Source organism: Fusarium musae, chromosome 4, assembly GCF_019915245.1.
Source record: "Fusarium musae strain F31 chromosome 4, whole genome shotgun sequence".
Lineage (NCBI taxonomy): Eukaryota > Fungi > Ascomycota > Sordariomycetes > Hypocreales > Nectriaceae > Fusarium > Fusarium musae.
Window position 1 is genome coordinate 319388 of NC_058390.1, and position 27662 is coordinate 347049.

The following is a 27662-nucleotide window of genomic DNA, read 5'->3' on the forward strand; positions in this document are numbered from 1 at the left end:
CAATGTCACTACCACCAGGCTGTGAACGTCAGTTTCTCAGTCTCCTGTATCGAGTGAATTGTCTTTCAGTTCACGAGTCCACAAACTTTTACACAATTATGAAGGTCCACTCGAGATACGCAGTCGTGCTCTAACGCAGCCATTCAACAGTGGCCACTTGTTTTATTCTCGATAGATACACTCTCATGCCCTCTTGGGAAGTGAGAAAATATTAACCCAAGCGTGGTGCACTGTGACGCATTCTGCATTGCTCGCATTTCTTCCTCTCACAATTACTAGGGTCACCTCATCTTTCAGGACAGTAAAGCGTAGATTACGGCTGGCCAATTATACCCTTAGCTTGGCTAGGCTCTGCTTTCCAAGGCTTTTCAACCTTGACTATAGGAGATAACCGACCTTCTCTCACCGTGGCCTACAAGCTTCGCGGTTGCCTCCCCCTCCTTGCCTCCGTGCTCATTCCTGCAAAATATATTTTCCCTCCGTGAGGAATTTCTGTAGGTTGATCCTGTCGGGACTTTCTCGTAATCCGATTACCTTGTAGAATGCTGCATGGTGGGCGGATGCCTCCACAAATGTGACATCAATTCCCCCTGGAAAGTATTTCTGCAAGCCTTCCTTCAGCTTATCGTAGTCGCTGACGAGGCTTTCTGGAATATTCTGTTCGAACGTGTGCCATTCTCTCTTGTCTCCTTGTTGGGAATCTGCAGTCATTCTTGCTGTATAGTGACTGTTGGTAGATGTAGACTTTTTGTGTGTAGTTGTAGCTTGATGGGTTGATGGGTTGATGGATTGATGGGTTGCTGGCTGTTGTTCATTTATCTGTTATTTATAACTAGAACCTGGCTGAGCAGACAACTAACAATAACTCCATTCACACTCGAACCTGTCTCAGCGCTTCTAATCACCGCACAGAATGAGTTTCAGCTTGTCACTCTCTAGGGCATTCGGGGACCTCATCGTCACTGTCCTGGAGCTTCGAATCGTGCGTCGGCTCACAACATCCATAACAAAGTGGTTCCGCGCGTCCTCGGCCATTCAGGTTTCTTCACTTCTCGATTCACATCTTATTGCAGGGTCGCCGTGACGACTACGGGGGTCTTGGATCGGCCATCGGCCATCTCTCAACATCACTTCTTTCAGTCGTCATTTATGGTGGTTCAGCTTATGTGATTCCTATGTGAGTAACTACAGGTAGCTCATAACTGTCGGTATCTCTAAATGACATTCGACGTACGCGTCTCATCCTTCCCCTCGATACTGGACGATCCATCTCAGCGTTCATCCTCTTCGCCCGAATCGGCCCTGAAGGATGGCACCGACATCCTGGAGCTTTCTCTGCAGGTCCTTCGGCTCTTTGGCCTTCGCAAGCGCAGTAACACGGCAAGTACTTGGGCTGTACTTATAGTCCACTTTGAACCCAAGAGGATAAATGTCTCTCAGCGCTTTTTCAAACGTTCCCTTGTCGTCGATGAGCTCGAGTTTGATATCATGCTCGCATTTCCACTCCTCGGCTCCCTGGTTGGTCTTGGTGCAAGTTCCAGAAGGCATAGTTTGTTCTTAGTGTTTGTGTTGGTAGTATGTGGAGGTTTGGTTGTGTTGAGGTTTTTGGCCTGGGAAATATTGGGGGTTCTCGGTCTATTTGTACTTGATCGTTGCTGTCTTTTGTCTTCATTATCCTTGCGCTGGGCCGTGCATCACTATGCTCAAAGGGCGTGATCATTAAACTTATCTTTTACGTCGTGACCATATGTGATGCATCTGTCAGTGACTAGCCACGTTTAAGGAAAGCAGATAGGTGCCTGTAAGAGCCAATCTTGATGGCCTTCAAGATGTCCACTGGACCATTGACAGCGATCTGTCCACAGACATCTTTCCGCTGATGAGGGCCCTCAGCATGGTCCTTTTGTTCAAACACTGTCATCACTTGATGTCGTGAAGGTGCGCCAAGTACACCAGGTATCCGTAGCCACTACCTGAGAGCTCATCATTGTTCAACTGATGGCTAGCATATGCCAATTGGCCATGAGCCATCAGGTGCATTCAGAGACAGGTGTGTCTGATGTTTCTTGGAGCCCCCATATCAGCAGGCATCGATGTTCTTATCATGAGTTTCTTCGGCAAGTGAACCACCCTTTCATCAAGTTGTGAATGTTAACCAACATTCGTCTTCAGGGCCCCCTATAAAAGGCCCCCGAGGCCCCGGATTATCATCCCCATACACACCTTCCAAGTCAATAAGTCTATCAAAAAAGAGTCGTTCGCAGGATGTAAGCATCGGTTGTCAGGTCTATCAACTCAGATTGACCCTCTTGTAGACCCAGTTCGGGCAGTAACACCCAACATCACGCGACAATGGTTATCATCAAATGGTGGGGCAGCACAAATGCTGTCGACACCGAGAAGCTCGTCTTCAGACACGAGTTCCCCGTGAAACGGTTCTGCAAGATGGAGAAGCTCCGAGAGGTGCTAGGGGATATCTTTGGCTCGGATGATTGGGTCGTCGAGTACGATGGAGATAATCTCATGATCAAAGTGGGAAGCAGGGTTGATCTGAAGGAGGAACTGAAGGCGCGTGGAATTATTTACAAGTCTATGTGTAAGGCTCGGGTGGTTTGGTTTCTCCGGTATTTTGAGTATGCACGTTACTGCTGAGCTCCGTATACTAATTCCGAATTCGAGCGCGAGCGTGGCGGCAAAGTTCTCGTAGGTTGTGGAGATCTCATCACAATAGTTTTGTCGTAAAGGGCCGATGAACTGATTTGCGACTTTGCGCGCTGGAATCCAGCTGCTACAACTGATTATCCATATTTTTGTACTGAATTGACTTCAAATCATGCACATGCAATGATCCCATTCCTCGAGCATTGCTTGTGTGCGACAAATCCTCAAACTGCAGGGTAATTTTATCTAGAGTTAACACCAAATGTTTGCTAAAACAGCATAAGACATTGTCCTAGTAACTGAGTATACTTAGCACAATATAGATAAAGGCAACTTGAATTCAATTGTTTAAAACTTTTCAGTTAAGCCCAAAGAGATTGAGCTGAAAGTAGAATAATTTACAGGTCTTCTGTTTTTACCAAGGCTATACGAGGAGTTTCTTTTTTCGCTCATTTCGAATCTTTATCTCAATCTTAGAGTCCAAAGGAATTGATTGCACTTGGTTTTATCTTTTTATCTCTTCATTTGCGCTCGTAATGGTCGCTTGAAGCTGAGCTCTGGGAGCGCCACAGATGTAGGTGTGGCGCGAGCTACCCTCCATTTCGCCAAAGCAATCAATTCAATTGCCTGAACGCTGACCAACATAACATCTCACATCTGCGCTCTTTCTGCGCCTGAGCCCGGCACCGATACTCAAACCGTAAGTTTGGTACCGCCGATAACTTCTCTCTACCCTCGTCACTTGTCACAGCACCCGAACTCCGAAGATTTAGCGGTCGACGCCCCGACCCCAAGCCGAATCGATTTCGTGCTCAAGATGCCGCGGAAGAGTACCTGATCATCCTCCCTCTGTGACCGCCTGCCTTTCCGCCATTCCCTTCGAGTCCGCCGCGCTCGCTACGGCGTTTCCTCCTTGCTCAACACGGTCCGCTCCATGCGACAATTCGAGATGCCCTCCCCGCTGCAAAACCCCACCAACCTGTCGCGCTTGCGCGATGCGTGAGCCAGAAGGGCTTTGAGTTTCCAAGAGCGCTGACACCGGGGAGCTACAAGAGTACGGGAACATCCGGTCTTCCTCGTCGACTCTTGATCCCTCGATCCTCGCCGACCCCTACGATTTGTCGCGCTTACCACGACTGGCCTGCAATCACCAGCGTCGCCGTCCTATAGACAACTCGACATGCCTCTCGATGACGGCATCGCACGGATCTAGTTGCTCTTCGACAACGACGAGACTCTGAGGATCACGAGGTGCCAGCTCACGACGATACAGGCGCGCGCGAAACAATACACCAACAAATCCCAGTCGCATTTCCCGCCTCCGCCGACAACCTTGACCCTCCTCCGTCCCTCTGCGACTCGTCGTCCCGCTATCGTTCACGGCCGCGCCTGTATTCTCCAACATCAACCCCGTCGAGAAATCAGCCTGAACATACGATCGACTCCAATACCCGTTCTTCTATACATCCATCCTCTTGCAAAGATCTCTGCGTCAAGTGGTTTCACGTCGGAAGAACTCGTGTTTGCCGGGAAGGCTGCTTTCATTCAGCTAGAACTGTTTGAAAGAGGCAAGATGGCCAGCCGACAGCTCAGGGTCAATCCAGTTTGGACTCATCAACGCGAGTTTCTCCAGCTTGTCGTTGAACTTGAGGACGCAGACCACATACTACCTGTTGTTAGTGGTGCAGCTGCGAGTCTACAAGGGCATCCTGGGAGATGCGACATGTCGCAGTACGACTACGATAGGGTATCATCCGATGGATGAACCCTTGCATCTGCCGGAGACGTGAACAGCGACAGACCACTCGCAAGCTGTCTCCCTGTCTCTGAACGTAGTAAAGCCGTGGCTGGAATTTGCAACATGATGAACAGCGACCCGACACCAAGCGTAAGCATTGTACATGAAGCTAGACTAGAGTCTTGTGAAGCCATCGTGGTTGCAGGGTGTTGAACGCCCGAGAAAGGGGTTTGACGTTCGTTAATCGTGCTTGGAGACAATATGTGGAATATTCTCAATGATCCCATTTTAGGCCCGCTTTGATCAGCCCATTCACAAGACAGGATTGACGCAACGACGATGTCCGTCTATAAATGCTCTTTACCTGTAGGCTGTAAATTCATGGTTTGCTCATCTTGCCTTATCAACTTTCGGCAAAAACTAGTCTGTTTTATGGCGGATCTGCTGTAATTTACAGCAATTCCTTCCAAATGTGTTTACGCAAAGATTAAAATTAAAGGTCCCGGGTAGGAATGCGCATTTTGGCGATTGTACTCCGTACTCTGTACTGAATCTATCAATCCTGTGTCTTGTCATGGACAAGAAGAGTTGTGCAATTAAAGACACCGGAGATTCGAGGCTGATGACTGTTTTCCGAGATTTTCTGTTATTGCGATGTTCATCGCGAGGTATTTCCAAGACCCAACCGCCCGAGTCTATCATTCGATCTCGACTCCCCAAGCCCCAGACACGACACCACGACAACTGCGCAATGATGCTCAGACTTTTTACGATCAATCCTGATAATCAGGCAATAACTTCTTCCTCAGGAATTATTTTCCCTGATATCGCAGCCTTCAGGTTTTCTACTCGCCTCCTCATAGTCACATCGTCACCATAAACGCGTCAATCAACCGCAATACCTCCGCCCCATTTGCCTCACCACGTCCTCACCTCATCATCACAAGCTCCTCTCTCGGGCTGCCTCTTCTCAACAAAATACACAAAATATCAACGCGTCCCTCCCATAGCCTCAGCATCGCCTCAACACCGCCTCGATCACTAGCTGAAAGCTTAACATCGTCCTTCTCCATTCAGAACGTCCCGAGATGGATATCCCAGCGGCTCATCCCCAACCCCAATTGTGTGTGTCTCGGTTACCACCGCCCTTCATTGACGTCATGGAATAGAATACGGATATGCAGCGAAATTAAGCTTAACCAAAGACAGGGGTTGCCCCGGCATTCAAATTACGGGTGGCCTCCTTGTTTTACGGGAAAGCAAGGCAAGTTTCTGGTGTCGTGTGCTGGTTGTTTTATGCGCGATGGTACTGTATCGGATCGTTGGAGTGAATCGGCGCTATCAAGTCCCGTTGGTGCCTTGGGTGAGCATGTCACTGGCGGGTCTGTCATGTGTCGAGTGCCACGTACGATAAAAACTTGCCAACGGTGTTCCTTCACCGTCTAACGTGCATTGAACACGTTATGTTTCCAACGAACTGCCGAATCGGTCATATCATGCATGATGTATTCGATCCAAGAATTCTTTTGTCTCCCAGCCAATCCCCACGCTCCAAACATCACCATCTCCCTAACTAAGTGGACCAATACCGGGCCGTGTACAAAACTGCACATAACAAGTTCTTTGCAGACTAAAAGATACAAAGGCTAGAGGCAGTTTTAACTCTAAAAACTGGATTTATGAAATCGCCCCCTTTTCATTTGCTTTGCTACATAGAGAGGGAGATGAAGGTTGCCGGGGAGGGAAGGAGTGAAAGAGATCTAGCGTGATGGACGCTATTAAGCTTAAAAAACGAGGCTTAGACAATGACGTTGTGGGGCGATTTATGGAGAGTCCTTGGATTTGTGATTTTGGGGTGGGGACGGCCTGGGACGGGGGGGTAGGGGGGACGGTTAGTGGGCGTTTAGATCTTGGCTGGCGGTTGGAATACGACGGATGATCAATGAGCAGAGAAGAGACTGGGAGTAGATTTGTGAGTAGATGAAGGATATAGCCGTCAAGATGGAATTGCCCAGTAGTACATTAATTTATACTGGCATTTAGTCTTTGGAATAGGTAGGTACTTGGACAGTAGAGACAGAACAGTCCAGATTAAACAAATAACCCCTGCAATGCCAAGATTCGCAACTCCAAGCAATAGCATCTTAGCTCTCGACATCACCAATCACACAGCCCGCCCAGGATCTTGGCATGCCTCGTGGCTGTGGCTGTGTCGGAAGTGTATTTTCATCCCCTGCCTTGAACCTCTCTCACCCCCAGCGCTTTGGACTTCTCAATATCTTGGCTTCTCCTCTTTCCACCTTTTCCCTCCCCTTCCTCACATGAAGCACACATTCCATCTCGCAGGTCCTCGTCTTCAAACATGGACTCTAGCACTCCTCGACGTCCGCGCGCTCCCACAATCACCGTCGATACTGCGGCTGTCGACTCCTCAGACGATCCCGGTAAGATTCTCCCCAGTGCGATACATCATACGATTTAAGTAGTAAACTAACATAGTGTTTTATTAAAGCACCGGCAGATTCAATCTCTCCATCTCCCCTAGACGACACAAACACTCTCGCCGTACCAACCGTCAAATCCAGAGCCGAATCATGGTCCTCCTCGCCCTCCACAAAAGTCGGCACCGATCATGAACAAATGTCTCGCGAGGTAGAAGCCCTAAGAAAAGGCGACCAGGCCGAAATTCTCAAGCCCGACCCCGGCGAGGAAGACCTGTTCCGCGTGGAAAATAACCCGTTCGCTTTCTCGCCAGGTCAATTGGCAAAACTCATTAATCCAAAGAACTTGGCCGCGTTTGTTGCGCTCGGTGGTCTACCCGGTCTGCAGAAGGGTTTGAGGACTGATGCTAAGGCTGGGTTGAGTGTTGATGAGGGGAAGCTTGCGGGTGCAGTGTCTTTTGAGGAAGCGACTTCTTCAAAGGTTGAGGAGGCGAGTCATGGTGATGCGGCGCATGCTTCGGGAAAAGATGCGTTTCCTGATCGGAAACGAGTATACGGCACGAATCGTCTCCCGGAACCAAAGTCAAAGTCGTTTCTTGAACTAGCTTGGATCGCGCTGCAAGACCGCGTGCTCATCCTTCTCTGCATCGCAGCCGTGGTGTCCCTCGCGCTAGGTCTCTACCAAACCTTTGGAGGATCACATGAAGACGGCGGCGCAAAAGTCGAATGGGTCGAAGGTGTCGCCATCATCGTCGCCATCACAATCGTCGTGGTGGTAGGCGCAGCAAACGACTGGCAAAAAGAGCGGCAATTCCAGAAACTCAACCAAAAGAAGGAAGACCGCATCGTCAAGATAACACGCTCCGGAAAACCGCAAAACATCTCTATTCACGATGTCCTCGTCGGCGATGTCATGCTTCTCGAGCCAGGTGATGTTATTCCTGTTGATGGTGTTTTTATCGAGGGTCATAATCTCAGCTGTGATGAGAGTTCGGCGACGGGTGAGTCGGATCTTATTAAGAAGGTACCTGCTGAGCAGGTTCTTCATGCGCTGCTGCACGAGCAGGCGCCACAGTTGAAGAAGCTTGATCCGTTTATCATCTCTGGTGCAAAGGTGCTTGATGGTGTAGGCACGTTTCTTGTTACGGCGGTGGGAGAGCAGAGTAGTCATGGAAAGACGATGATGTCGCTTCGTGATGATCCGGGATTGACGCCTCTTCAAGCAAAGCTCAATCTCCTCGCAGGTAAGTCAACCATCCGAATTGCAATTGTGAGATGCATACTAACAGGTCAGGATACATTGCAAAGCTTGGTAGCGCAGCTGGTCTCCTCCTCTTCTTCGTCCTCCTCATCGAATTCCTCGCCAAACTGCCCAACAACCGCGAATCAGGCGAGCAAAAAGGCCAAGACTTCTTACAGATCCTCATCACCTCCATCACCGTCATCGTCGTCGCCGTCCCAGAAGGTCTCCCCCTCGCAGTAACGCTCTCCCTCGCTTTCGCGACCAAGAAGATGACGCGCGAGAATAACCTGGTGCGACATCTTCAATCGTGCGAGACTATGGGTAACGCCACGGTCATCTGCTCCGACAAGACTGGTACCCTCACCGAGAACATTATGACCGTTGTTGCAGGCTCACTGGGCATTCGTGGACTCTTTTCTTTTGGCGATTCGTCATTTGAGCAGGAGGCTGCTGGTGCTGAGAAGAGAGAGACGATTGCGCTGGCTCAGTTTGCGAACAAGCTTGATCCTGAGTACAAGGAACTTCTCAAGACTGCCATATGCGTCAACACCACGGCTTTTGAGTCCGATGAAGAAGGAAAGCAAGGCTTCGTCGGCACAAAGACTGAGACTGCTCTTCTGGACTGGGCCCGTCGGTATCTCGGTCTCGGCCCCCTCGCAATCGAACGCGCCAACCATCCCATCACACGTCTCTTCCCCTTCAACTCCCAGCGCAAATGCATGGGCGCCGTCGTCCAAATCCCCGGTCCGACAAAGGACAAGCCCAAGTACAGACTCTACATCAAGGGCGCTTCCGAGATTGTTCTCGGCGAATGTACCACCATCCTCGGCGACCCTACAACTTCACCCTTTACCGAAGCCCTCTCCGACGATGGAAAAGAGGAACTGCGATCGATCATCTTCAGCTACGCGACAAACTCTCTTAGAACTCTGGGTCTGGCGTACCGCGACTTTGAGAACTGGCCTCCTGTCCTTACCCTCCGCCCCGAAGACGATAACGCTGATATCGATCTGACTGATCTGGTGCATAACCTCACATGGATGGGCGTGGTAGGTATCCAGGACCCTGTGCGCAAGGGCGTTCCCGAGGCTGTAAACGACTGCGGTATTGCTTCTGTGAATGTCAAGATGGTCACGGGTGACAACGTCGAGACCGCGCGCGCCATCGCCCTCAACTGCGGTATCCTCACCGAAAGCACAATCAACGAGCCCAACGCCGTGATGCAGGGCTCTGACTTCCGCAAGCTCTCTGAATCAGACCGCACAGCAGTTGTGAAGCAACTCCGTGTGCTCGCGCGATCGAGTCCAGAGGATAAACGCATCCTCGTCAAGACGCTACGATCGCTCGGTGAGATCGTCGCTGTTACAGGCGATGGAACAAACGATGCTCCTGCGCTCAAGGCAGCGGATGTTGGTTTCTCTATGGGTATCACTGGTACAGAAGTCGCCAAGGAGGCATCAGATATTATCCTCATGGACGATAACTTCTCATCTATCGTTGTGGCTTTGGGCTGGGGTCGTGCTATTAACGACTCCGTTAAGAAGTTCTTGCAGTTCCAGCTTACCGTTAACATTACAGCCGTCGGTGTAACATTCATCTCAGCTGTGTCCGACGACGAGCAGAAATCCGTTCTCAACGCTGTGCAACTCCTCTGGGTCAACCTCATCATGGATACTTTCGCCGCTCTCGCTCTCGCCACCGATCCTCCCACCGGAAGTCTTTTGCACCGCGAACCCGAAGCTCGAACTGCACCGCTTATTACGATCACTATGTGGAAGATGATCATCGGCCAATCGATTTACCAGCTCATCGTGTGTTTTGTCCTCTGGTTCGGTCGCGATTCAATCCTCGGCTATGAAGAACGCGAAGTCCGATCACTCATCTTCAACATCTTTGTGTTTATGCAGATCTTTAAGCTCGTTAACAGTCGACGTATCGATAACAAGCTCAACATCTTTGAGGGTCTGCACCGCAACCATTTGTTCATGCTCATGATGACCATCATGGCCGCCGGGCAAATCATCATCATCTTCTTCGGCAGCGACGCTTTCGTGGTGACACGCTTGAACGGTGTCCAGTGGGGAATCTCTCTCGTGCTTGGCTTCTTCTCAATCCCCATCGGTGTACTCATTCGTTTGTTCCCCGACGAGTGGTTCCACGCGTTCGTCAAGGTTCTCGCTAAGCTGTGGCCAAGCTGGATCCGCTTCTCGCGCAAGAAGAAGGACACCTCTGAGGAAGAGGGCACTGAGCCGTTTCCCAAGGAGAAGCTGGAGGGGTATGATATGGACACCGCACTCCTCGGCATTCGCGACGATCTCGAGTTCTTGAAGCGTGTTCGTGGCGGACGCATGACGGCGTTGAGCGATGCCATGGCTCGTTCGCGCGAGAAGATGCTTCGACGTAAGAGATCCGAGTCTCGACCTCGAAGCAAGCTCCGCAGTCGCCGCGGTTCATCGCGATCCTCAAACAGACCGCCCATCTCACCGATGATGTCGGTCGTCGGTATGCCGGGTATTGTAGCTGCGAGTGTAGCGGGATTACAGCCTGGACAGGGTGCTAGTAATGAGAACCTCGATGCGCGACAGGCGTGACTGCGAGCATGTTATATTGGATACTTTTGTTAATTTTGGGTCATGTCATGTTGCATTATTTAGAGATTGAACGAGTGCTGCATCTGTTTTATAGTGTACGAGTTCGATCAGAGCAATCATTTATTTTATAGGAACGGAACGGAAAGGAAAGGAAAGTCACCAGAGCAAAGCAAATCATAGATGTCTGGAGTTGGCGGTCGATATGTCATGTTATATATACAAACAAATCTGAGCGAATGATCTATCTATTATTAATAAAAGTTTGAGCAATAAAGAGGTTATTGAGTGTATCTTGCATTGATGGTGATGATTTCTTGGTGGTGAAGATTGGGGTGAGTTTGCGACGCCTGCTCACTAACATTTAGCGCTGGCAGCCACTAAATGTCGATGGCTTTTAGTTGGTATCAGCACTAACCAATAGGCGGCTCAGTGCTGATGCACTGGAGTCACATCGTTCCAAGCCCGAGAGCAACAGCACGAAATCTACGCTCAAGCCAAACAACAAACACAGTAGAGTCAACCATAGATCCATTACCTAGAACTACGACTTTCTCGTGCGCGCTCCCGGTGGCTTCCTCCCCTTACTTAGTGTTGCAACTCAAAGAAGGAGACCTCAACCCCATGACTCCGCCGATATTTATCTTTTAGATCATGTTCTGCCCGTTCACCCGATAACCCCCAAACACCAGCCCGCAGCTCTGCCAAACACGGTGTCCGCACAGGAGACAAATCAACAAACTCTTCCAATACCGAGCCGAGACCCTCATCCCAAGAAACATTGATATCAAATAGTCCCTCTAGAAGCACAAGCACTTTCAACGTCAGCGGGAGGACATCGCCCAGTGCTAGATCATCATCTATCACTGCGCTGCTTGTCGCATCAATGCTTTCAAGCGCAGAGAATTCTTTCAGAGAGCCCAAAGGTGTCGAAGATGGTACATCGACTTTGATATAGTCGTCGCATGCTTCCCAATGAACCGTCAGATGACGGAGAACCTCGCGACATGGCATTAATCCTTGGCTGATGGATTGGCCATCAAAGATATACGCCTTCGACGACCGATACAAGTCTAGGCGAAAGAATTCTAAATTCTTCATCTGGGATAGCAATTGCTTCAAAAAGCTTTCTGTAACAGTAGTGTATCGCAAAGTGAGACTCGTGAGGGATTCTGAACACGAGAATGTAGGCATCGGGTGTAATGGCTCCAGATAACTGAGCTTTAGGGAGACTTCCCTGAGGTGAGGCACCCGAAAGATTGGCAGCTTGTCCAATACCTCACCCCTTCTGATCAAGTCGAGAAAACAGTCGACGTCTCCAGAAGGCCAGCTAAATGATTTCAGACGTTCGAATTTGGTCGCCGGCGTTATTGAATGAGGCTCGCAAGTTAGCCGTAGCACATCCCCTATGGGACTGAAGTCGAGTGTCGGTGAGCCATATCCGTCATCACAGTGAAACATGTCAATAACCAGTACTTCAACATTCCGCAGCAGTAGAATAATAAGTGCGATGATTGTTTCTATTTTCAGGTCGAGAACTCCCTCGATCCAATCTTCAGAAGGCGATAATCCTGCTTCCTGTATCAGGCTCCTTACGACAACATTCGCGTCCCCAAGAGAATTCGAGTCTGCGTGCATAGGTGGTGTCGGGCCATATCCGATGTCCTGGACGCTGAATTCACGGATATATAACGCCAATTCGGGTCGGCGAAGTAGATTGAGCAACAATTGTTGAATGGGCTTAGATGACTCCGGTTTGTCGTGGTTCCAGGTCCATGATATCTTTCGGTAGAGATATTTCTCTGTGATGGCATTGAATGCTCGTGAGACAGTTGACAAGTGGAGTAGGTCGGGCGGCGCAAGACATTGAGCAATGATTTCCCATAGTTCGGGCACGGCTACAAGGCGGAGAATCATGGAACCACAAATAGGTGACCAGCAGCGTATGAAAAGGGATTTGGAGTACAAATGATGAAGGGCTCAAATATTATTTGAACGTGGTAGCTGAGGGGGGTTGGGTTTCGGGGCTGGGGATCATTGTATCTCATGGTGTTCGGTAAAATATAAGCCCTGTTGCCTTAGGCCTTTAGTGTAGGGTCCCCTACATTTTGTAGGTGGCACAGTGGTTTCGTTTGACATCCATCTATCTGGCTTACTGGGCCTCGGGGAGCAAGAAAACACCGGACATTAGTGTAGTGTGTTAAAAATAAACTCATTAAAGTGTATCCTAAATTTATACTAAACTTATCTTAAGCTTATACTAAGTTACTTCAGTCTTTTTATCACCTAGAATCAAGGTCCTTAGCCTTCTCTCCTCCCCTAGCTAGGTCAGGTAGTGGGCCGTGGTGGTGGTCATACAGTAAGCTAGAGCTATACGGCGAGGGAACATCACTGGTTATGGGCCTACAGCAACGGAAATGCAGCTTGATTAAACCTAAAATTATGTAAACATAGGTATAAAGTTGTATCCTAAGAGGTATTCATCCTATTAGACTCCAAATGGGTTATAGCCAAGCAGCGAATAAACTGTCTGCCAATCCTGATTTGTCGGCGGAAAGTAAGGCGGCATCATCTGAGATGCTGGCAACATCATGCCCTGCGCAGAGAAACTCCCATCCCGAAACATCGTCGAGTCTGCGGTGTCGTATCCAACTTGAGGCATCCTCGCCAATTCTTTAGAGTCGTGGCTTGTCGGAAACATGGACATTGACTCTCGAGAGGTGCTTCCTTTTGGCAACGTTGTGGTCGGATATCCGGAGGCGCTATCCTGTTGAACCGTCGTCGCTGAGTCTTCAGAAGTGCGTCTTGTCGTCGTAGACTCCACGAAGCTGTCCCCGTCATTTGTCGTCGATGCGACATCCAATTGCCCACTCGCCAAAAAACCCATCTCCTCCAAAAACGAGCCTTGCAACTGAGGAACCAGTCCTTTCACATATTGCTCAATATCGTCTTTTATGGTCTCAGGTAAGGGACATCCGACTGCGCTCAAACGTCTCCCCACAAGCGGGGGCAGCTCCCTCTCTAAAAAACGGCCGAACTCATGACAGAGATTGAACTCCCTAGCACTCTCATCTTGGCCAGTGTCGTCGAGATCTAAATTGTCAGTTGGTTCGTACAGAATCGGTAGGAAGGGGGTTCTGACATACAAGGACCGGGCGTCTGCTGATCGTAAGGAAAGATGATCGAGTAGAGGTCATTCCACCTGTCTCCATTGCTCTTATTCTTCCCCGTTCCTTTCTTACTCTTCATCCTTTTTAATTGATCTTGACTTAGTCCGTCTTGCGCACCGATGCAGGGAGTGCACGCCTGCAATTGCTGTGAGTGCGTTTCCAGGGCTTCCGACGTCTCCAGATCCACGTGACAACGCCGACACTGGTACTCAGGTAATGCATGTCTACGCTGAATATGTTCTCTATCCATCATTGTAAGAACTCCAAGCTTTGTTTCCTCTCTTCCGAAGGGAGCACTTACTTCAATCGATGCATGGAATCGTAGCCAGGATATGCACAGCTCTTCCACTTGGGTTGACCATATTTGCGGGGATTGCGCTTGAAGTACGGACAGGCAAGCATTCGTACCTCGGGACCTCCATCAGTCCGTTGGGATTTGGGCCTCTCCTCATTGCCCTCGCCATCATCGTCGTTGGCGCGCTTACGCTTCGGAACACGTCGAGGTTGAGATGCACCTTTCTTCCTCTGTGTACTTGAGCTGGAGCTGTAGGTAGAAGTCGAGTTTTGGCTTTGAGAAGTGGTACTTTGACGACCCCCAATTCCGTTTGGCCTCTCTTGGGTCAACGGTGCTAGCCATTGTCTAAGCCATCCATGGAACCATTGCTCCACGGCCACACTCTCTGAGCCGCCATCGGGTGTTCCATCCGACTCATCACCAGAGTCCAAATCTTGGGAGGCGTCCAGGGTATGATGGTTCCCTGTGGACTCGTCTTGCGAGAAAATTTCTTTAAAAGATTGATACACGGAGGAAATTGTCTCTTCGTCCATCAGAGGCGTTGAATATTGATGATCTTGAACCCAGTCACCAATACCGCGAGTCGTTGCACCTGAGTACATATCTTCTTCCAGGGGTCGGTAACGGACCATGGCATCGTTCGTCCACTCTGGTATCTTACGGGGCACCACAGGGGACGCATCGCCGTGCTGTGACATGTTTGGTTGTCGGTGCATACCAGGCATGCTGCTGTAACCACTGTCTGCCACCGACTTATTGCAATCGTGTTTTTGAAGACAAGCGTTTGGCGTCTTTTGATAGATGCCGACCCTGTCGCTGGATGCCCATTGTACAAGCTCTGCATCATTCTCGCCTCCAAATACATCGAGACATTGTGGGTTGGCAAGAAAGTGTTCAGCAGCATGGTTGAGGCGCTGATCCCACGCTGCAGGACCGGTGAATCGGACTGATGCACATTGGGGCATGGGGCAGCCAAGATCTTGAGGCAGCCCACATACCATGCGTATCGACGAGTCTGAACGGTCCACGAGCCATTGCACATCTGTATTGGGAAGGGATATTATATCGCTCTCATTCTTGTACGACTGGGTCGATTGATGGTGAACGAGAAGATGGATTCGAAAGTCGTGTTTATTCGCGAAACGCCCGCACCCAGCGGCGCCATTCAGCGATAACTGAAACCCATTCTGGTCGGATGGGTAATTGACCGGCGGAAACTCGCATTGATCCAGAAGATGCTTTGAATGTGCGCAATCGCCTTCAGTGCACTCCCAAAATACGCGGTCGAGCTTCAAATGCTGGGACACCACATGGTTCTTCCAGTCTCTTTTATTCGCGAACTCCTGATCACAGCCGGTGAAGTGGAACGCGCAGAGGAAGGGATACTGGTTGGCTTCGCTTGGCTTTCGGCGGGAGACGTTATGTCGAGCGTCGCGGAGCTGCGCTTTGTGGGAATCAACGTAGAACTTCTCCCGGTCTAGATCTTTGGCAATCACAGCTCGGTAGTACCAATTGAGATCTGTTTCGTAGAGAAAATCGTGTATCGCGGGGGAGTGGTGGGGGAGCGGACGATGCTCCATTGTGGAGTTGACGTAGGCACAAGCCTCGCAGGATGAAGTCGCGGGAACAAAACGAGATGAATGCCGTAATATTGATACTATTCAGTACAAAAAGTTGACGATATTAGAAAGGAAGAGAGAAATTTGTAAAAGATGGTCTAAAACTGGACTAAAATATGTGACCTCATGTGTGTTTGGCGCAGCGCGCAATTGCGCGTTTCTCTTCCAGCACGAATCCTAGGATGAGCATGCAGGACTCAGAAGGTGACACAGAAGCAAATACACACAATTGTGGCCAACATCGAATATCGCAGCTACGCGATGGATTGTTCTGTAGTAGTCCATCGTGTGGCTGATGATTTCAGCTCTTGAATTGAAGCTTATGATGCTGTCGCGAGACAATTGCTGGCATGTCTTCTGCTGGTGGGTGTTGCGGAGCTGAGATAGCGAGCGCTTGGAGTGCTGACCATGGCGCTGAGACAAGCATCAATCGTGACGAAGTGTCATCCGTCAGCACTCCAAGACCAAGGCTCAGCCTGAGAGTATCGCAACGTGCAATTGACAGAACACACGGCATGTCTGCGATGACAAGAAAGTGGCCTTGTCTCTGCAATTGAGAACAACTTGTCGCATCTCAACCACTCGAAGCGACAATCTGCACCAACGCCGAAGATCACAGACAAGCTAATCGCAGAATCTGGGGAAAGCTCATATTCTTACCTAAAGAAAACAAAACAAGACACAGTCTGGGCTCAATCGACTTTTATCCACTCCGGAACTCGGAACCGCAATTCCAGACTGGCAATCAAGATGGAAAAGGTTAATTCTGGATAAAACAACTCCTTTGGCAAGTGTCACGAGGTGTAATAAGTACCAAAACAGAGATATTTCTTTCCATCATGATCTTGTGACGTACAGTACTCAACACCCGCTAAAAGAAACAGGTTATAATTACCTGTTTTGTAATTAATTCAAGCGGGGATGTCGGGTTATCTTATCAACTGATAACTAACCCCAATCCAGTTTATCTTTCCGTGAGGCTCACGATTACCCCGCGATATCGCCTCCCCACCATGAGAGCTAGAGGAGCTGTCACACATCAATCCCGATACGGAAAAAAGAGTCGTGTATTTCCAACTCGAGACGGGCTTATCATCATGTCCCCGAAAACTATATATCCCTCCCCTTCTCTCCTCCCACTTACCATCTTCACCTAAACCATCAAACCTTGATACAGTCAGTAACCATGGGTCTCACACAACATCATCCTTTTGATCCTCTCTCCAGAGATGAGATCGCCGCTGCCGTCGAGACTATCCGCAAGTATCAGTCTGGTCAGCTCCTCTTCAATGCGGTTACTCTACATGAGCCCCGCAAGAAGGAGATGTTGAGATGGCTGGAGCATCCTTCCGAGGGAAACAAACCTGCGAGAATCGCGGATGTCACTGTCATTCTTCCTGATGGAGCTGTTTACGATGGTCTCGTGGACCTCAAGACGAGAAAGGTCCAGAAGTGGGAGAAGCTCGATGGTCTTCAACCTATTGTAAGTCCTCACCTCTTAACTACATACACTGAATAATGGCTGATGAAACAGATCACACCTGAAGAACTCTGCCAGGTCGAGGAGATCGCGCGCAAAGACCCCAAGGTCATAGAACAGTGCGAAATCTCTGGCATCCCCAGGTCAGAGATGCACAAGGTCTACTGCGACCCCTGGACGATCGGCTACGACGAGCGCTTCGGTAGCAACATTCGTCTGCAGCAGGCGCTCATGTACTACCGTCCTGATCCCGATACCTTCCAGTATCAGTACCCTCTTGACTTCTGCCCCATCTACGACGGCGCCAAGAAGGAAATCATCCACATTGACATCCCCAGCGTGCGCCGCCCGTTGAGCAAGCAAAAGGCTATTGACTACACTCCCCGCTACATCAATGAGAACGGTGGTTATCGCAAGGATATCAAGCCTATCAACATTACCCAGCCCGAGGGTGTCTCGTTCACCATGAATGGACGTGTTTTGTCGTGGCAGAACTTCAAGTTCCATATTGGTTTCAACTACAAGGAGGGTATTGTGCTGAACCACATTACTTTCACCGACAAGGGTATTGAGCGACCTATCTTCTACCGTCTCTCCCTCTCGGAGATGGTAGTCCCGTACGGTGCACCTGAGCATCCTCATCAGCGAAAGCACGCTTTTGACCTTGGTGAATACGGCGCAGGATACATGGCCAACTCTCTTGCTCTCGGCTGCGACTGCAAGGGTGTGATTCACTACCTCGACGCCGACTTCGCCGCTCGCGACGGTTCTATCCGCACCATCAAGAACGCTGTCTGTATTCACGAAGAGGATAACGGTATTCTCTTCAAGCATACCGACTTCCGCGATGATTCCGTCACAGTGACTCGGGCGCGAAAACTCATCGTGCAGCAGATCTTCACAGCGGCTAACTACGAGTACGCATGCCAATGGGTTTTCCACCAAGATGGTACAATCCAGCCTGAGATCAAACTCACCGGTATTCTCAACACATACGCTCTCAACGAGGGTGAAGACGCTGGACCGTGGGGCACAGAGGTTTATCCCCAGGTCAACGCTCACAACCACCAGCACTTGTTTTGTCTGCGCGTGAACCCCATGATCGACGGTGTGAACAATACTGTCAACATGGTTGATACTGTTGCTAGCGAGGCACCCGTCGGAAGCCCCCAGAATAAATACGGTAATGCGTTTTATGCCAAGAAGACAAAGTTGAGGACGAGTGGACAGGCCAAGACGGATTATAACGGTGCGACGAGCAGGACGTGGGAGATGGTTAATGAGAATAAGCTGCATCCTTATTCCAAGAAGCCTGCGTCTTATAAGCTTGTTAGCAGAGAGGTTCCAGGTCTTTTGCCAAAGGAGGGATCCCTGGTCTGGAAGCGCGCTGGTTTCGCCCGCCACGCCGTTCACGTCACACCTTGTAAGTCTCTTCACCTCCCTTTAAATGATACAATACTAACAATAACAGACCGCGATGATGAGCTCTGGGCAGCAGGTCGTCACGTCCCCCAAACATCCGGCGAGCCATCCCGAGGCCTCCCCGAGTGGATCGCCGAGGGCACAGCGTCCACTGAAAACACCGATATTGTTCTCTGGCACACCTTCGGCGTGACACACATCCCAGCGCCAGAGGATTTCCCCATCATGCCTGTTGAGCCGATGACGTTGTTGCTCCGACCTAGGAACTTCTTTACGAACAACCCTTGTATGGATGTGCCGCCTAGTTACTCGATTTCTCCTACGCAGGTTGCGGAGAAGAAGGGTGCGCTGGATCAGAGTGATAAGGTTAGTCAGTTGGCTTTTGGGGGTAAGAGCTGTTGTTCGGGTGGGAATGCTGCTGCGAGATTGTAAGAGGGATTGAGTTTGTATAGTTAGTCAGGCATAGCGTTAAATTGTATAGAAGGATATTTGCAAGTCAGCGAGGATGATTGGTTGTGATGTGCTTGTGACTTGAACGTACGGCATGCTCGAACCTGTATGTTGCAGAGCATCGTCTAGCAAGCAAGCTGTTCATGCACGCCTGATGTTATTTAGGACTTTACTTTCTACTCGCTACTGTGAGCCCCTGTTCAGGTAATGGTAGTTGAAGCGACATGCGCATGAAGCACTGTTGATGGTACACCTCGATCGAGGCAACTCCAAGGACTGCAATATCTACAGCAAACTTGTCACAGTCAAACAGACACACAACAGACAGTAGAAGACAAATCGAGAAGAATGAAATAGTCTTGAACCAAGAACATACTCTTACAAGAAGTGAATAATAATATACATGCATCCCTATGCAGAAGGCCCGCCAACAAAAATCGTCAAAGTCTCCGGCTCACCTGAAACAACACCAGAAGCATTCTCATTCCCGTCCGGATTGACATCATCATACGGAAACGCATATCCCTTGCCATCGACCTCATAAGAATGTACAATCCGACTATAATGGCTCGTAGGATCATTCTTGTAGTACGATTCCTGTCCCAACTTGGGCTGTGTATCGCCTCCGTCAACAAGAAGTGTAGTTCGAACAAACGCAGCGCAGAGACGAGGAACAACCGCTGCGTGAACTGCATTATCGCCTTCCATCACTGTGAAAGGACCACTGTTACACCCCCAGATGTCTTTGGTGTTGGGCTTGCCATATCCTCTGTTGTCGCCGTCGCAAGTGAGTTGGTCTCCTGTGACGCGGCACTTGACATTGCCTGCTTCAGACTGCGTGTTGATGATGAGGTCTTGTGAGGAGTATTTATTCCACACATCATTGACATAAGTATCCCAGTAATCCCCAAAGGTGATCGGTTCAAGATCATACTGATTTCCAGGCGAAAGCACACGGACTGGTTTACCCTGCGCATTCGCAATGCACATAAAGGTCCAAGCTCTCCCATCCTTATCTTTCTGCTTAACAAGATCATCGCAGATCTTACTCACAGCACCAGACTCGAGTCCAGCGCACGATTGAGTACTTCCATCCTTAAGAGAAAGACCCATGCCAAGAGGAATGCCCACAAAGTCGACATAACTGATGTTGGCGTACAGAACCCCATTCGTGTAGGTGAATTCCACAAAACCCCAGTCTACACCTGCACTAGGATCTTGCAGATTCGTAACAGAAGGCTGGACTAGACCATCGCCAGTTCCAATATCAACGACAAAGAAATGAAGATCTTCATTCGCGAAATACACTCGGCCAGAGCTCATGGAGATAGGAACAGTAAACTCTAGAGTCTGACCCTGTGCCGGGAGAGGAATAGCGATGTTATCCTTAATCTCAACAGGGACTTTCGATCCTCCTGATTTAGGATACACAAGGTTTCCACTCGCGCCGATGAAGACGACTGTGCCGTCAGAGTCCAGTCCTGAGATATACGCTCTGACGTTTCCGCCACTAAAGTTGTTTACTAGCTTCAGAGGCAACGTCGCTTGTTCAGCGCGGTGTGTCAAAACGCGAGTTTTGTTTCTTGCCTGGATGAGCTTTAAGGAAGCCTTCGCGAGTGGTGTCGAGAGAAGTTATTTTGAAAGGAGCGGATAAAGCTGTGCCGAGGAGGCAAGCTAAAATAAGGAATGAACGCATTCTATCAAAGAATGACTTAAAAAGAGTGTGATATAGAAAGCTACAGAGCACAATTAATTACGGTCAATTACTACATCTATATACTACAATCCATCTTATGTTTCAGTAGACTCAGTGGTGATGTCCCCAGGGATGGTAGGTCGGAAACATTCGAGATGCATTATAAACCGGGGTATTCAGAAACACGGTTTTAATATATATCTGAGGGAAAGGATGAAACGGGGTTTCATCTGATGGGAGATGTGCAGCTGGGCGATGTGATTTGCTGGACTAGTGCGGATGTTTGAAACAAGGGTTCGAGAGGGGGATGAAGTCCATGCTCCTTTCATCTCGAGAGGGCCAGTAACGGGCCGATTTGGTAGAAATGCTCCGAGATGGTGAAGTGAGGATTTTTATTTGTTGGAGCGTTTAATTGAGGTTGTTTCTGGGGTGTTTGATGAGTTGTGATGGCGGATAACTGGCCAGCTAGGAAGGTGGATCGAGATGTTGAGATCTGAACGGAGACTGAGAATGTTTCAAGGTATGAGTGAATTGAGGATGGTTTATCGTTTCGGTTGTGAAGTCAGTGTAGTGTTGAAGGATTGGTTGATCCTGGTGTTGGTGAAGGATCTGACCTGAGAGATGTTACGTTTCATCCGTCAGCCGCTAAACGCACGTCTTTATGCACACTGAAAGGACAATCTGACGAGAATCACGACACTTTCCGATCTGCGCCTCAATCCTTCTGTAGATCAATAACCAAAGAGACAATGCAGGGAACCAGAAGTGTATCATATTGAGTAACAACCATCCTTCAAACTAACATATCATTTTTCAACCCTAGAATTACAACTTGCTCTGCTTGATCAAATGAGCATTAACCGGCGATATCGCCTTACCCGTCTTCCAAAACTCCATGATATTCTCCATCCCCAACTTTTCAAACCCAATATGCGAATCCAAACTCGCACCCGCATTGTGCGACAACAACTCCACATTCTTCATCTTTAACAGCTCAGGGCTGATGTACGGTTCATTCTCAAAGACGTCTAGACCAGCACCTGATAAATGACCGCTAGAAAGCGCTTCAACGAGATCCGCTTCATTAATGAGTTTTCCGCGCGCAATATTAACTAGTTTTGCACCACGCTTCATTCTTGATAAACCAGCTTTGTTAAGTAGTGTTTCGCCGGCGAAGGGTGTAGCGACGACGACGCAGTCTGCTTCAGCGAGGAGAGCATCTGATGATTTAAACTCCGCGTTGAGGGGTTCCTCGAGGGATGAGGGCATTTGGGCAATGTCGTTGTAAATAATCTTCATGTCAAGTGCTTTATACGCTTTTTCAGCGATGCGGCGCCCAATGCGACCGAATCCAATTATTCCGAGGGTGAAGCCGCTGGGGTTGCGGGACACGGGGGCGAGATTCTTGTTGGCGTCGATGAATTTGTCCTTGTCGCCTGAGCGGGCTGCTGTGCTGGACCAGCTGAGGTTGCGGAAGACGGAGATGATGAGCCATATTGCTGCGTCTGCTACGGATTCTGTGCAAGCTGCTGCTGCGTTGCAATAAGTGATGCCTAAGCAACCTCGTTAATTACTGTAATCCAAGTAATGGGGTGGTGAATGTACCTCGCTTTGCAAGTGCAGCTGTATCAACCCAGTCAAAGCCAGCTCCCGCGCTAGCATAAATCTTACACGACGCGGGAAGAAGAGAGATCAATTCATCATCCCAATTGCCCATCTCACCGCCTGTGTTCCAGAAAGGTCTGTAGATAGCGAAGAAATCACCAAATGCTTTTTGCTTGAGGGCGTTGATGAAGTCTGGGCGGGACATGCTGTGCGAGCGCTTGATCTCAAAGTGAGATGTAAAGGTCTTGTAGAGATCATGGTTCCATTTAATGTCGTCGCCGAGATGGAGAACGATGGGTTTGGACATTTTGGCGGTGCTTAATTTGTTAGAAAGTAAGGGATCAGTGATTTGATTGAAGGGTGAGATGGCTAAGGTAGGGTATTATAATGATACGAGGTTACAGTGCTGGAGTGTGAACACGGGCATTCGGCCGATGGGGCATGTTGAGAGAATGCCGGCTCTTGAGTGGGTAATTCTGGCCGATGGACGGTTGGAGATCGACAGTTTGGGGGAATTTTGGCCGTAGAGATCCATAGAAAAGACACGACGGAGGGGTTGGATTGGTTGGGGTGAGTACCCCGGATATTGAGATCGGGGTTCTTCCCGAGCTGCCGCTGGTATGAGAGATCGTCGGTGAAACGGAATCTGGGGTTAGCTGGGGCGGAAATATTGAAGATATATAATTGAAAAAGCATGAATTCAAGATACTGGTAAATAAAGACCAAAGGGTGAAATGGGATGATTCGTGACAGTAATATTGGCGATATCCTTTTACTGGTCACGTCTGTACTGCGATATTTCTCGACGGGTCACTCATCAACTGAGCCTTTACTATCACTTCAACCAACTAGTCTCTCATGTCTATCATATCACTCCATAAATCATGAAAAAGCAGCCAAACGGCAGTTTTCCTTTGACCGTTGAGCTGCAACATCATCGCCAGCTCGTAGCTCCTAACTTAATCCTTCTTCTTGATCCTAGGGAAGCTCAACCAAACACCAGCAACCACAGTAATCAGCGCAAGAATGATGGGCTGCAAAACACCAACACCCTTGTGATTAGCGATAGCACCGATGGCGAATGGAAACACCGTTCCGCCGGTACCGCCAATCGCCATTGCAAATCCGATAGCTGAGACGTGGATCTTGGCCGGTAGAAGCTTGGCTGTGACCATGACTGCCCCAGGAAACAGAGGACCGAGGAAAAAGCCGAGAAAAGCGACCGCAACGGCTGAAACGATGAATTTTGGAACGAGCCAGAAGAGAAGTTGGAGACCGATACAAATGAGGAGATAAATCGATAGACAGAGCCTCTCGCCGAATCGCTCGGTTACGAAGCCAAGACACGCACGCCCAAGAGCCATGCCAGCCCAGAAGCCAGTTCCTGAAGCACCAGAAGCATATGCGGAAGCTTTTCGGACGCGGAGCATGAACGTGACGACCCATCCACCAAGACCGACTAGAAGAAGAATGAGCATTCGGTTTCAAGGTCACGATCAGGGAGACATACCTTCGACACCCATGTATGCAAAGAAAAACAATGCACAAAGCCAGGTAACCTTGGACTTCAAAGCCTCTCTGGTTCCAGCACCGCTACCCTCCGCGTTGTTTGCAGCATGCTCAGCCTGATAAACAGCCCCAGTCTGCTGCCAAAACGAAACCGTCAAGCCAATCCACTCCACCACAGAAATACCAATCTACACCGTCAGCCACCGCAAAGCATATCACATATTGATGACTCACCATAACGTAATAAAACGTATACCAAGGCAACCCCGCCGAAACAACCATGCTCGTGGCAATAAGCGGCGAAAATAAAGCCCCAAACGAATAAAAAGCGTGTAAGAAGCCCTGCACTGTATTCGCCTTATCCATAGCCCCAACCCAAGCGCAAAAGCACGCGTCTGTTAATCCGTTTCCAAAACCGCTCATTATGTTGCAGACTACGAGGACGGGGTAGGGCGGGTGCAGGGCGAGGGCGATGAAGGTTATGAGGTGGCAAATCGGCGCCATGATGGCGACGCCTCGCTGGCCGAATTTCATGTGGATGCGGGCGTTGGTGAACGCGGCGACGGAGTAGCCTGCGAAGGGGGTGAGGAATATGAGGGAGATGATGGTGTAGCTTAGATCGTAGTATGTTTCGAGCTGTATTGTTAGAGCAGTGGTGAGATTGGGTTGATCAACTTACATATGGGATCAAAGCCTGCGATTGTTAGTAAAGTTGATGAAATTGGAGGGGGAAACGTACTCCAACGGCTGCATCGTTCATACCAGCAATGATAAACGACAAAAACGCAAAAGCAAGCTTCGCTATATTTCCCCTAGGATAATTCCATCTCTGAACCTGCGCCGACGCATACGGCGGGGGAATATCATCCGGTGGGATGGAAGGTTGGTCCTCGAGTTCTTTACCGCGGACGTGACATCCTTCCAGAGTCGTGAGCTCAATGGGTTCCTGTGTTTGAGTCGCTGTGCTCGACATGATGAGGATGAGAGTGTGAGAATAAAATGGATAGGAGAGGGTGAGATGGTGGAGGTTTTATGTGAGGGATCTGCAGTGCGGATAAATACGGCGAGTGCGTTGTAGAGCCTCAATTGGAAAGAGAGCCAGCGGAAAGGGAGTGGTGAACTGCGGGGTGTTATGCTTATCTGGGGCGCTAGACTTGGTGGAGAAATATTCGGTAGGGAATGCGGGCCGTTTTCCGGGGTTGTTTTATCAGATGACCGCCCGAAGAATAGAAGAAGAAACTCGGTATATTTCCGTGAGTAACGCAAGACCCTTTTTGGATAAGGAGGCGTTTCTATAGTCACGCGGGATAGTCATATCATGGAGCGCATTAACTGATTTGTTCACAGGGAATAGAGGCTAGTCCCTGTGGTGTCAATATAACTAGGGTCTCTCTGCTGGAATAAGCTCACAGCCACAAATCTCAACTGCAAATAACACTGTGTCAATATAACAAAAAAGAAAAAGTCAAATGGTTCTGCCGATTATCGCTCCCCAGAAAGGAAGAAGGATCGGACCTTGTTCCGTTATCAAGACAACGCAACACTTGTTCTAGAACGGCTCACACATGCTATCTTCAGGAGCTATCGCAAATTAACATTACAACCTGGTACCTAAGTTTGAAGACTTAAAACTTCGAATAGGATCATACAGTCAAGGAGTATAGTGTCAAAAGATGGTTTGATTCAAAGTAGTGCACAATGCTATATAAACTTATCTCCTCGACGAAGATTTCCGCTTTCGGCCATGAAAAATACTTTGGTGGTTTAGAAGGCTATCTTCTCTGGTAAAGCTCGTTTTTGGACATTCGGAGCAATAGTAAAGCTTTCTATGCTCTTTCTGCTGGTGCGTTTCCAAATGCCTCGTCAGCTCTCTTTCCTGGAACATCTTCTCACAAAAATAACAAGACCTGAAAGCTGTAGGGGTATTATGATGAGACCTGGGACAGTAATCAGAAACTCTAATTTCTCACTTTCGCTACTGGTCACCTACTCTGCGTCGTACATTTGTCCTGAAGAGCCGTAGGTATGATCCAGGGAACCAAGCCCCATGCGAGCTCTGACAGCCTCTGTTGTTGCAATGGAAAGAGGCTGGGAGGTTAGTGATTGTGCTAATGAATCTGGGGCTTCTATACCGACTTGGGGCGTGGTGGACTCCTCATGATATGAAGCCATGTTATTGTATTGTCCAAAATCGAACGGAAAAGGCAGAGAATTCGGGATCTCGTAGGATGGGTTAGGTGGTATATTAGGTCTCTAATGAGCCGAAATATATCCTCCAGACACGCCATATGAGACAGTAGACTGCTCTTCAATAGGTACCTCTGTGCTGAAGCTAGTCCCAGAAAGTGTCGGCATTAAGCCAGTAGCGAGGTAGCCGTGACTAATGATATTTCTTATTTCACGGAGTGCCTCTGTTTCATCCGGGGTTATTTCGATGTCGCCGTTACCGAAGTCGAAAGTGGCTAAATTTGTATTTTCCGGGTCCTCATTTGCCCCCGCCATGGAGATGGTGGAATACGCAATGGGAGGAGATGACGGTACAGATTGTTCCACAGATGACATGGTAAAATGAAGTTACTATTGTAGAACAACCCGATAAGACTGAAAACCGATGTCTGGATGAACCAAAGCAAGTGGCGTATCCAAAAAGCGAGTTTGTGACTGTTATTATAAGTCCCTGAGCACTATTCAAGCGTCAACGAGGACAAACTTTGGAGATGTAAAGGTCTTCGAAAACACCGTACCGACCATGGTGCCAAGGTTGATTGGTTAGTACGTCATATGTAAGTTGACAGCTAGCTAGTGCGGATGGCCAGCTAATGCGGACGGCCAGCTAATGCAGATGGCCGACTATTTCAGCTTTGGTGATTCATCTTTTATCACTTCTGGCCGTAGAACATCGTCATTGGTGGAGTGTGACTTATCACTGATGTTTATCTGTGGCCCCCAAACCCCTTGAAAGTCAACTAACCGCAGTTGGTACCGAAGTGCGTATTCTACGTGCTTATGATTTGTCTAACTTACTTCACGCTCCATCCGCTACGACATTGAAGTTCGCCGGTCAGCATTGTGCAAGGGCTTTGAAATTAACATGGATGATCAGCGAATGATTTCAATTCAAAAGCTACAGATCACCTTGCATTTTTATACACTTAATAATTTACAGGCTCCTCTCCACCCTGCATTTGCATTGCATTGAAACAATCATGGCTGCACTTGATTCGCCGAAGATGACACAACACGGCACAGTGATTGCAAGCGGCTTGAAATCTTACTAGTTGAGAGATCTTTACACATCTGCATTTCAGCCTCTGACGTTCCCCTAAGCACTTCGCAAAAGATAAGCAAGGGGCTTATGTGGAAAGAGGCAACAGATGAGGATTTGCGCTGAAATCGGTTGGATCAGAGCTAGACTCGAGAAATCTTTCAGAGGTCCACAAAGATATGCCTCCAACAGGGATTTACTATATTAAGGAGGCCTACCACGTAAACTTAGCATTCTCAGCACCAAGCGAATTCAGAACAATCCGTGAACCCTATCTACTTTGCTCTTCAAAACAAATCTATCATCCCTTTGTGTATCATTTCACAACATCAAAATGAGCTCTTCCAACAACCAAGCATCCCAGGCTCTCAACGACAAGCAGCAGAGACAGTACCAGTGTCTTTGCATTTGCTTCAGGCTGTCAACGAGACTTGCAAACGCAGGAGCGATATCAGATACTCCTCCGGGAAGAGTCGCAGC

General features: G+C 49.0%; 7 protein-coding genes across 7 annotated transcripts; 3 read left to right on the plus strand and 4 right to left on the minus strand.

Annotated features, from left to right (window-relative positions):
* Positions 1 to 1278: 1278 nt before the first annotated feature.
* J7337_005050 (uncharacterized protein) lies at positions 1279 to 1548 on the minus strand (the record flags this gene model as incomplete). The annotated part of the gene is made up of 2 exons (XM_044822733.1): positions 1279 to 1393; positions 1454 to 1548. 2 exons carry the CDS (start codon positions 1546 to 1548, stop codon positions 1279 to 1281), a joined length of 210 nt encoding a protein of 69 aa, XP_044681224.1.
* Positions 1549 to 2352: 804 nt separating this feature from the next.
* Positions 2353 to 3058, plus strand: J7337_005051 (uncharacterized protein; the record flags this gene model as incomplete). Its single annotated transcript, XM_044822734.1, has 2 exons — positions 2353 to 2596; positions 3024 to 3058. The coding sequence occupies 2 exons, from the start codon at positions 2353 to 2355 to the stop codon at positions 3056 to 3058; spliced, it is 279 nt and encodes a 92-aa protein (XP_044681225.1).
* Positions 3059 to 6761: 3703 nt separating this feature from the next.
* J7337_005052 (uncharacterized protein) lies at positions 6762 to 10674 on the plus strand (the record flags this gene model as incomplete). The annotated part of the gene is made up of 3 exons (XM_044822735.1): positions 6762 to 6843; positions 6945 to 8084; positions 8135 to 10674. 3 exons carry the CDS (start codon positions 6762 to 6764, stop codon positions 10672 to 10674), a joined length of 3762 nt encoding a protein of 1253 aa, XP_044681226.1.
* A 3464-nt stretch (positions 10675 to 14138) lies between these two features.
* Positions 14139 to 15716, minus strand: J7337_005053 (uncharacterized protein; the record flags this gene model as incomplete). Its single annotated transcript, XM_044822736.1, has 1 exon — positions 14139 to 15716. The coding sequence occupies one exon, from the start codon at positions 15714 to 15716 to the stop codon at positions 14139 to 14141; it is 1578 nt and encodes a 525-aa protein (XP_044681227.1).
* A 1225-nt stretch (positions 15717 to 16941) lies between these two features.
* J7337_005054 (uncharacterized protein) lies at positions 16942 to 19123 on the plus strand (the record flags this gene model as incomplete). Its single annotated transcript, XM_044822737.1, has 4 exons — positions 16942 to 17238; positions 17290 to 18658; positions 18707 to 19023; positions 19118 to 19123. The coding sequence occupies 4 exons, from the start codon at positions 16942 to 16944 to the stop codon at positions 19121 to 19123; spliced, it is 1989 nt and encodes a 662-aa protein (XP_044681228.1).
* A 395-nt stretch (positions 19124 to 19518) lies between these two features.
* On the minus strand, positions 19519 to 22715 carry J7337_005055 (uncharacterized protein; the record flags this gene model as incomplete). The annotated part of the gene is made up of 3 exons (XM_044822738.1): positions 19519 to 20617; positions 21633 to 22356; positions 22409 to 22715. The coding sequence occupies 3 exons, from the start codon at positions 22713 to 22715 to the stop codon at positions 19519 to 19521; spliced, it is 2130 nt and encodes a 709-aa protein (XP_044681229.1).
* A 652-nt stretch (positions 22716 to 23367) lies between these two features.
* J7337_005056 (uncharacterized protein) lies at positions 23368 to 24890 on the minus strand (the record flags this gene model as incomplete). Its single annotated transcript, XM_044822739.1, has 5 exons — positions 23368 to 23867; positions 23919 to 24105; positions 24152 to 24553; positions 24597 to 24611; positions 24657 to 24890. 5 exons carry the CDS (start codon positions 24888 to 24890, stop codon positions 23368 to 23370), a joined length of 1338 nt encoding a protein of 445 aa, XP_044681230.1.
* Positions 24891 to 27662: the final 2772 nt, after the last annotated feature.